This window comes from Pogona vitticeps, chromosome 2, assembly GCF_051106095.1.
Source record: "Pogona vitticeps strain Pit_001003342236 chromosome 2, PviZW2.1, whole genome shotgun sequence".
Lineage (NCBI taxonomy): Eukaryota > Metazoa > Chordata > Lepidosauria > Squamata > Agamidae > Pogona > Pogona vitticeps.
The window spans coordinates 294,241,313-294,251,470 of NC_135784.1; the positions used below are offsets into that span (position 1 = coordinate 294,241,313).

General features: G+C 41.0%; 1 protein-coding gene across 1 annotated transcript; it reads right to left on the reverse strand.

The window, feature by feature from the left end:
• Window positions 1–1,796: 1,796 nt before the first annotated feature.
• Window positions 1,797–10,124, reverse strand: BRIX1 (biogenesis of ribosomes BRX1). The gene is made up of 10 exons (XM_072992856.2): window positions 9,915–10,124; window positions 9,357–9,468; window positions 8,095–8,138; window positions 7,759–7,829; window positions 6,441–6,490; window positions 6,119–6,192; window positions 5,982–6,032; window positions 4,385–4,486; window positions 3,937–4,065; window positions 1,797–2,226 (listed from the first exon to the last, which is right to left on the reverse strand). The coding sequence occupies exons 1-10, from the start codon at window positions 10,080–10,082 to the stop codon at window positions 1,963–1,965; spliced, it is 1,065 nt and encodes a 354-aa protein (XP_072848957.2). The 5' UTR covers window positions 10,083–10,124; the 3' UTR covers window positions 1,797–1,962.
• Window positions 10,125–10,158: the final 34 nt, after the last annotated feature.

The window sequence follows — 10,158 nt, forward strand, 5'->3', positions numbered from 1 at the left end:
GTTCGGGAAGTCCTTTGATACAAACGCCGGGAGGCTGAACGTTCTGACGAAGCTCGGTGGAACGTTGACGATGCGAACGTTCTAAGGTCCGTCAGTATTGGAGAGACGTCGTGATAATGAGGATGGTTACCAGAGTAGTCTCTGGGTTATAACATCGATATAGAATGATGGTAATAAACATGTAATGAAGGGCAGAGATCAGAGTTTAATTTCGTGAACAGCATACGTATACATTCTTTTTGTTCCTCTCCTACCAGAAGTTAGATATCATCACCCTTAATTCGAGTTTGGATAGATTAACCTAAGTGTTGTGTTGCAGCCAAGCCAGGCGCCAAGTTTCTCTACCTAGTAAGTCCTTCTCTTTCCTCTGTTTCTTTTCCCATGTATTTTTTATCTTGAAAAAAACACAAACACAGTTTGTACGGTTTATTTCTGAGAAAGTCTGGCTTTCTGTGCTTTAAGATTTCTTGGTCTTCATTCATTCACTTTAGTACTTCTTTGTTGATCGCCTTCTAGATCCAGTACAAACTATTAGCATTCTGGGATGAATCCATTTTTTTTATATTGTTGTCTATGAATCAAACATTTCTAGATTTAAGCCCTAAGACAGGTAGTTCAGTAGGACTTGAGCTGTGTATGGGCTTGAGACTTGAACCAACTAAGAAAGGAAACAATAAACCCTGTGGTTCTTTAAAGACTCATCATTTAGTCATGTCCAACTCTTTGTGACCCCATGGACCAGAGCACGCCAGGCCCTCCTGTCTTCCACTGCCTCCCGGAGTTGGGTCAAATTCATGTTGGTTGCTTCAATAACACTGTCCAACCATCTCATCCTCTGTCGTCCCCTTTTCCTCTTGCCTTCACACTTTCCTAACATCAGGGTCTTTTCCAAGGAGTCTTCTCATGAGTCTTTAAAGACTAACTTGTTTTAATTGGCTTGAGTTTGTGAGGACTTCAGCTTGTTTGTTCAGGTGGACGATGAGGACTTTGAAGAAGCAGGCTAAAGTCCACAAACTGTTAGCTCAATGAAAACATGCTAGATGTTTAAGCCTGGGAGTTTAAGTTTCAGCAGTAAAGACTTCACCATTTGCTATACATACTGGAGGTATCTTCCGTATTAGGTAACCAGTGTGGAATGGACGAAGTGACAGATTAGGGCCCTGGAGATCAGGATTTGAATCCTCTGCCATGGAAACTCACTGAGGGTCATTATCTTTTGGTTCCAACTTGATCTTCCATATTAAAACCACCTCCCTGTGGGGGATACTGGGCTGCATTTGGACTCTGGAAAATGTGTTGTTAGTTCCCTACACAGCCTTGATGTCTTTCAGACTAGCTTACCTTGTCAGGAAGATGAAATGGTGTAATTTCTGTGTATACAATATTCAACTCTTTGGCAAAATGGAAATATATTCTCATGTGAAAAACTGTCACGTTACAATCCTTAGTTCCAAGATGGGGCGCCTGCACACGTTCTGGATTTCAGCTCCCAGACAGCCCTGATACCATTATCAATGATTCTGAATTATATGAGTTATAATCTAAAACAACACCTGGAGAGCCAAATGTTCTCCAGTCTTAGTTTGGTTCTAGCTTTGCTCACATGAACAAAGAGGAAGCTCATTCTTGTGTTGCATTTTCCTAAATATTAAAGCTGTTGAAAGATGGGAAGGGTTGATCTCTTACAATATTCTGCTGATAACAGCTATCACAAGTTTTTCTCAAGGTAAATAAAATAGGCTAGTTTTTAAAAAGAACTTTAAGGACACAAAACACTTTAGAAGTGACATGCTTAATAAAGGGCCCCAACAGAAATTTTATTTTAAAAATACACAAGTACCCCATAAGTGATAAAAACAGTTTCAAAAGTTATTATACACAAATTACCAAGAAGCATAATAAAAATCAATTAAACGTCCACACAACTGAATCCCAGTTAATTTCCCCCGCCCCTTCATTATTCTATGCTCTAGTTCCACCAAGTTTCTTTTTTAATTTCCTCTCTCGCTGATGTAGCTTCTTTTTCTTTTTCAAGTTAATTTTTGGCTCCGGCTTTACTAACTCTATATCCACTGGCTTTTCTTCAGCTGGTATTTCAAAAACTTGTTCTGTGGGATCTTCAGGAATCAGCGCCTTCTCTTCCTTTTTCCTTATTTTCTGAAGCTCCTTCATTTGCTGCTTTTCTTTGAATTTGGCAGCTGTGGCCAGTCTTATTGCCCGCCGGTGCTGAAACCAGAGATTAAATTAGTAAATTAGCATGCCTAGGTAAGAGTAATGATTAAGAACCTACTTGCATGAAGTGTGGACACACATTCTTTTAGTTCACCAGTATATATATTCATAATAGCAGCTGTCTAGAATTTGAGGGATTTTTTTCTTTCAAGCGCTTTCCGTCAATACTGAGAACTGAATATGGGAATTCCTGCATGTAAAATATATAATCTGCCACTGAGCTACAACCCTTCCCCTTGCCAATTAAATGGTAGATTATTTTAATCAATTATTATTGGTCAGCTTCATTCTCAACATTAACAGCTTTGCAATTCACACTGGTCAGTGTCTGATCAGTTATGACTACTGCCGTTTTTTCACTGGCATCATGTAAATCAGGCTTGTCCAACCTGCGGCCTGAGAGCCGCATGCGGCCCAGGTCGGCTCATAATGCGGCCCAGTGCAATTTTTTATTTCTAAAGAAATTCCAAAGTTTCAAGTTACACTGCCGGCACTTGCGGCTGGAATGCGGCTGGGGCATGTCACAACAGTGGGGGGGGGGGAGGGAAGGAAGGAAGGAGCGGGAGGGGAGGGGGGGCTGTGTGACTGCATTGCGTTGTCTCCGTCAATAGGTGGACCCCCTCCCGGCCCTATAATGCTGCCAGAGTTGAAGCTGGCAGCCTCTGCTGTCTGAGATCGCAGCTGCCGGTAAGGGTGCTTGGAGCGGGGCTGCGGAGGACGGCTAGGGCTGCCCCCCCATGTGGCCCAAACCAAATTTATGTGTGGCTCAAACCAAATTTTCATCTTCTAATGTGGCCCAGGGAAGGTGAAAGGTTGGACACCCCTGATGTAAATCCTCAAATCTCAGGAACAAATTGCCACAAATTAAGGAGTTAACATTGACATTTTCTCTTGTGTGACCAGGAACACAATTCAGAAAGCAATTGCAAATGGCTACACTGTCTTCTCAATCTGCAGCCATTTGTCACTGTCTACAAACCAGTACATGATACAGTGATGAAGTTATACAAGCCAAAGAGTGGACAGGATCAGCTAGAAGAATCTCCAGACCACAACAGTAAACCACTGAAGACAAAATACTTCCTAAGTTGTTTGCTTTAGTGTGCTGGGTGAGTGATTTTTTTTAAAGCAAAAAGGGTGTTATACAACTCAAGCCTACACAGAATGCATCCAATAACTTAAGTCCCGTGGTGCAGTGGTTAAACTGCAGTACTGCAGCCAATCCTCTGCTCATGACCTGAGTTTGATCCTGACAGATTCACGTATCCAGCTCAAGGTTGACTCAGCTTTCCATCCTTCCAAGTTTGGTAAAATGAGTACTCAGCTTGCTGGGGGGGGGGGGGGGGGGCAAAGTATTCCTTACATAATTATGTTGTAAACGGTCCAGAGAGTGCTGTACCACTATGGAGCAGTATATACAAGTCAAAACAACAACAACAATAATAATGCTCTCCAGTCCTTTCCAATTTATTTTATTTATTTATTAAATTTATACCCCGCCCCTCTAGACCATGTCTACTCTACTGCTGCATGCTTTACCAAAACTAAAATGAAACTCAAAAATCTATAAAGTTTTGTGCATGACAGCATTAAGAGAAGACCAGAAAAACTATGACAATCTATGACAAGAACATTATATCTCTGTATATCCACAGATACCAGTCAGGCAATATAAGGCTTAAAAAACAGTGAAACACATCTTACCATATTTGGTGACTGGTAATGAGGATTTTCATAAAGGGTTGGTCCTCCAAAGCTGCCTTGGAAGATCTTAATAAGGTTGAAGACCAAGCGAGGCCCAATTTCTACCAGGGCTGCATCTTCTTCTACAATCTACAATATAAGTGGCAAACATTACATTTGCTTATGAAGAAAGAAGGATCATTCTTGTAATGATGAACCACAGTTGATCATGATATTGAAATGCAACCAGTTTCATGCAAGCTGGTTTAAATCTGACTTTTTTGTTGTATCAATCTTACCCGTTTCATTGGGGGAGGGTTTAAAAAATAACTGAATATGAAACTCGATACAATAAAATCAGTTTAAGCCAGTATTCATACAACATTTTCCAGTATGGGGAAACTGTACCCGAATATCAGCATATGCTACTTACAGTTCTTGCATACATTTCATTGACAAAACAGCTAACCTGGTAATTTCGAAACCAAATCCTCTTGTCTGTTATGGAGAATGTGAAGACATGATCTACGAAAGGCTGGCTTTTTGGATGATACTGTGGTGTACTAAAAATCTAAAAGGGGAGGGAAAAAGGACTTTTTTGAGCAATTGCAGTAGCAAGAAGAGTTATTATGATTCCTATATTCTCTACTGCACAGTTGATCACATGATCAAGATATAATTTTCTCCATTTTTCCTAAACAAGTATATGACTGCAGTATTTCTAGATTACAAACTCAATATAAAGTAGTCTAGCTATTTCTGGATCCTCCCATGACTCAGCTTTGTTTTGCACTAAATTATATTATAGAGCTACGTGACTCAAAGGCCAAGCACTGTAATCAACATGTGTGAACTGTAGGTGATGTCTGGGCCTAGCTGAACTTTTTACAGATCACAAACCTCAGCGTTCCTCTTACAATTCTCAGCTAAAGGCCCAATCTTGCTTGTTTACGTCAAGCTTCATGCATGAACATACATGCAGTCTTGCAGAACAGGGCCCCAGGTTTACTCAATACCATTAATCTTGAATATGTAGTAAAAATGATCAGAACAATTCTGCCATTTTATTACTACTGACATTGTTCTGCAGAAAGGGGATGAGATGGGGTTGAGCAACTTTTGTCTCTCCAGACATCTGGACTACAACCTGCATAGTCTCTTACTACTGGCTGTACCAGCTAGAGTTTCTAGGAGTTGTGTAAAAATGTAGAAGGGCAAAGACTCTCCCACTCTTGATTTAAATACAGCATTTCAAAAAGCAGCAATAAGGGAGGAGGGAGATACTGAATAATGCTCTGCTAAGCAATCCCCCTCATATCATGGGGGTGGTGGTTATGTCACTACCAACAACATCAGCTTATACCCCGTTTCCCCGAAAATAAGACCCAACCTGATAATAAGCCCTCGCATTATTTTTCAGGATGCTCGTAATTTATTTATTTATTATTTATTTTATTTTATTTATATCCCGCCTATCTAGTCGATAGACCACTCTAGGCGGCTTACAACAAGGGATACCACAATAAAAACAACAAAATTACATAAAAGAGAACTTTCGACAGTTGGGTTAAAACATTAGGAAAGAAAAGAGGAGGGGATCAGGAATTAACTAGGAGGGAAGGCCTGCCGAAACATCAATGTTTTTAATTGCTTTTTGAAAATACCCAGCGAGGGGGCCGCGCGAATATCAGGGGGAAGGTTGTTCCAGAGGCGAGGAGCCACCGCCGAGAAAGCCCTACCCCAAAAATAAGCCCCAGTTAAGTGAAGCCCTGTCCTCCACCCTTGTGCTGCAACCAGAAGAAGAGGACATGACTGTAAAATAAAACATCTCCTGAAAATAAGCCCTAATGCATTGTTTGGAGCAAAAATTAATATATGACCCTGTCTTATTTTCGGGGAAACACGGTCTATTTGTGATAATTCATTATGGAACTGGAACTAGGATTTTTTTAAAAGTGTGTTGGTGCTACTACGTCAATCATGCACAAAACTTGTGCTGCCCTTCTGCAACAACAAGATGCTTGCTTAGCAACAGAAGAAATGATCTGGCAACACGTCATACTGACCTGAATAAACAGCTCCTTCAGCAAAGCATAGTGGGGCTCCTGGTCAAAAGCCTGTGGGACAAAGTCTTTTAGAAACTGGCAAAAGGCACCAATTGTACTGAAAACAAGGATGACAGTACTTGGGAATCTGTACTTGCCGCATCAAAAGACAGGAGTGGTCGGGAGCCTCTCAAACAGTTCCCTGTCATCTTCAGCTCAGCCAGTGTGTGAACTAGAACAATATTAAGCGGAATTCAGTGATGTCAAGATGTTGTTGTTAGGCCAGGTCACATTAAAACAACAACAACAAACCTTCAAAATATTAGAAGAAAATCATAATAGTATTGCAACTAACTATGATACAAATATTTTGTGGAGATAACAGATAAAAATAGTCAGTGGCCCACCAGATAATTCAAAAGTAATTAGTTTACAAAGTCAACAACAGTAGAAGACAGTCAAGAAAACATCTGGACTTACTATTCTGTACTAAAAATTTAGCTGACGGTCCTTGAGGTACGTTTGAAAACCTGAAACAGATAAGAGAGATCAGGAAGGGGGGAAAACCACCACAAGTTTCTTGAATTTACTGTCTGGCTTCATGCTAAAATTTCTTAGCCAGACATTCAACTGGTTAAGTTTCAGTGGCCAGAATCCTGGTAGTTTGAGTAACTTGCTACAGTTGAGTGACGGGGCTGGGATGCACCTTGCTTGTGCTACTGGGCACATGACCAAGTGCACAGCAGATACATCCCTTCTAACGTTGTCAATGAATGGCTGCAAGTAACACCAATCTTACGCAAACACCACGAGGATTCTGCCTAATGAAGTTAATGCAGCACCAAATACAAAGTGACTTCCTACCCACAAGAGTGGCTTTACAGTGTTTCTGAATTCCTCTGTTGTTCTGCTGGAGCTTCCAAAGCAATTTTTTTCTCATTCCTCCAGAAGGGCAAAAAACCACAGCTTCCTCCATTAACACAATTTAATATTGTGCTGCTTTATTTAATCAACTGATGTGCTTATTACTCTTTCATCAACTGAATAGGTGGCAAAAAACAATAGCTTCATGTATTTTTAAAATATTTGTACCCCTTTTATTGAAGTCTACGTATATTTTTCTATTACTATCCTTCTATTACACTGTTTTTTCCCATTCTTTAATCATTTAAGAAAATCAACAAATTCATCAAAGAAAGAAAGAGAGAGAGAGAGAGAATACTATATTTTCAAAACTGCCTCTACTAGTTTTGGGCTGCGTAGAACAGCACGGTACAAAACAGCACGTGGTACTGACACATGAAGGCAGGATTGCCAAGGGATTATGAAATTCAGTCGTGGTGGTAGGGATGATCAATTAACCTTAAACTTTTTTGCCACAGTTGTCAGAGTTTCTGCTAAGTGATGGATAAAAGGAGCTCTTCCTGTAGTATCTCTTGCACTGACAGAAGTTCTTCTAAGTGAAAAGGAAAGATGCTTGGCAAGAAATTGCACCTTTAGATTTTAATTTATTAGTAAGAATCCAATAAGGAGGTAGGAGAAGGAACAGCAGGAACCGGAAGCAGCCTAAATGACTACTTACAAAATGAATTATGTCATTTGTTAATGTTTTCTTAATTACCTCCCACATTCTAATAGATTTAGGAAATCATCAACCACCAGCACTCAAACAGTGGTAACTACCAATCAGGTACCTGACAAATACTCCACTTTGCACTTGTCTTCAGAAATATCCTGATGTGAGAAACTGGATAACACACACACACACACACAAATCTCAAGCAAATGATTTTCTCACCATATATAAAGATCCTGCTTCTTCTTTGCTTCAAAATATATGCATTTATTGCAATTTTTCATTTCACAGACCTGCAGGTAACAGAGGAGGCAAAATTACACATTTAGAAACACTTTAATTTAATCAGAAGAGCTACAAAGGAAATACAATAGGAATCAACAAGAGCAGATATTCACATGCATTGTTCCAAACATCAGCAAAGTTTACTGTTGCTATCTTTTAAAGTATAGAGCACAAAATAATTTTAAGACCAGAAAATGGAAAAGCTGGAAGCTAGTCCCTCTTAGCCGGAACATTCAATTAATAGACTTGAGCAAAACAGAAGTCATAACATACCTCATTAATAACAAACAGCTTATCCTTCCTGTCCATTTTCGTGTCTGGAACATAAATGAAAACATATGTTAAAGTTGCATGTTGATTTAATGACTGCAACACTCAGTAGCTCTGGAACATCTCCCACCTTTCTGAGGAAGCATTCTATCAAAATTACTGTTCCAAACAATTAATGTGATTCAACTGAGCAGTGTGCATTTATTCAGATATTGTGTATGCTTATGCACTATTATTGTGCGTGTGGTTCCATCTTTCCCAATCCAGTTGCTAGAGTTTAAGTGCAGAATATCCTACAAGCATTAGCATTGTGATTCAGACTGGGAAACAACTGCTGCTTGTCAATGCATACAACCACAATATTAAGGCTGGGAAGAACTGCATATTTATTGGAAGACCACATTATATGATGACTTTTTTAGTGGTCTATAAATGTTTTGCCTACTCTTGCATTTGTATGTTGTCATAACTACACGGCTCCCTTTTATTTCAATGGAATTACAAAAATATCAAGAAGACAGCCACCACCTCCCGTACCATCAAGATGACATATGGACTCTCAACATAAGCACAGCAGAACTGCAACCACTACGTAATGTTATTTTGGCTTTGAATCCAGCTGGCTAAGCCTTGTGAGTTTATTAAATCATCACCCCAATTCCCAGATGGAGGATTCCGGGTTTTCTGTGTCATCCCTCTCCTTAGCTAAACAGAAACATTGTATTTCAAACAAAGGCGAAATGAAAAGCTGTACATGCATAGACCTGTGCCTCTTTGTTTGAAGAACTGGGGAGTGATATTCAAGAGCTCTAATGCAGGCTGCATCTTTTCTGACTTGTATCTAAGAAAAATGTACCTGGCGAAATATATCTTGCCAAAACCTTCTGGGTTTTAAGTTCTTCATAATGGTACATGTCTGAGAAAGTGGAGGGTCTTGATCCATGAAAGCTAGTGGACTGTATGTTGATTTTTTTAGTGGTCTATAAAAGTATCACCTAGTCCTGCATTTGTACTGAACCAACAAGCTATTTTTTGTATCTTTTTCCACAGGTGTTTTGAAGACAGGAAACACATGCACATACGAACACAGCAATACATTCAACTACTATGTAACTATGGATTCAGTTAGTTTTGTTCTATGTTCCAATATGTTCTGACGAACTAATCATTGATAGTGGACTTACACAGAGCTCCGTGAATGAGAACAATAATCAGCTAGCTGAAAGACGGAGAAATCAGATAAAGAAGATTAGTAAGTACCGTACCTGCTTTAGAATGGGGCATCAGTGTTCGCAAGTCTTTCATTAGATGTCGTGTTCTAAAATTTATGCCTCTAGAAGAGAAAATGAGCACCCTTTCTTTGTTTATCCATTTGCCCTAGAGAACATAAAGATTGATATTAAAGACTTCAGTTGTTAAATCCTTGGACAAATATGGGCATGCCTCCTACCCTCAAATATTTGCAAAGTGGGATCAGTGATACAGATAATCCAACGAGAAAAATACGTCTTTGGACATAAGTTTTTCCATCTCTAGTTTGGATTTGGGGTGTCTCCGTTCCTCCCTCGCCCAGCCCATCCTCCGGGCTTTTTTTCTGGCTCCTACTAGCCAGCACCAACAGCAATGCCAGCCCACTCTTCCTGCGGCAGCCGAACTAGAGCCCGCTGCAATTGAAGGGTAAGGTGGACAGAAGGAGCGGGCCCATACAGGAGCGGGCTCCAAGGTGCCACCCCGGGCGCGTCCTACCGCAAAAACACTTTGCCCATGCTCAGAAGCACTTCGACAGCACCACGCGCCGAGCCAAGCGAGCCGCCCTTGCCCACCTGCGACACCGGCGGAGGGATGAAGTGCTCATCCCGGCCCACGTCAGCTCCCGAGGACGGCCCGTTCCCCGGCTCGTCCTTTCCTTCCGGCGCTTTCTTGGCCCGCTTCTTCTTCGGCCCCGCGGCGCTTCCCTTCCCGGCTCCACGCTGCCGCTTCGCCGCCGCCATCTTCCCGGCTCCAAGGCCCGCTTCCTTCCGCAGGCGGAGGTCACCTGACCCGCGCGGCCGCTCTAGGATTCCCGGA

Excerpts from the sequence above, each read along its gene's own strand:
- BRIX1 (XM_072992856.2), bottom strand. The coding sequence starts at position 10,082 with ATGGCGGCGGCGAAGCGGCAGCGTGGAGCCGGGAAGGGAAGCGCCGCG. Across the intron at positions 4,066-4,384 it reads TTTGGTTTCGAAATTACCAG|ATTGTAGAAGAAGATGCAGC; the intron begins GTTAGCTGTTTT and ends CTTATATTGTAG. Across the intron at positions 2,227-3,936 it reads ATTACCAGTCACCAAATATG|CACCGGCGGGCAATAAGACT; the intron begins GTAAGATGTGTT and ends CTCTGGTTTCAG.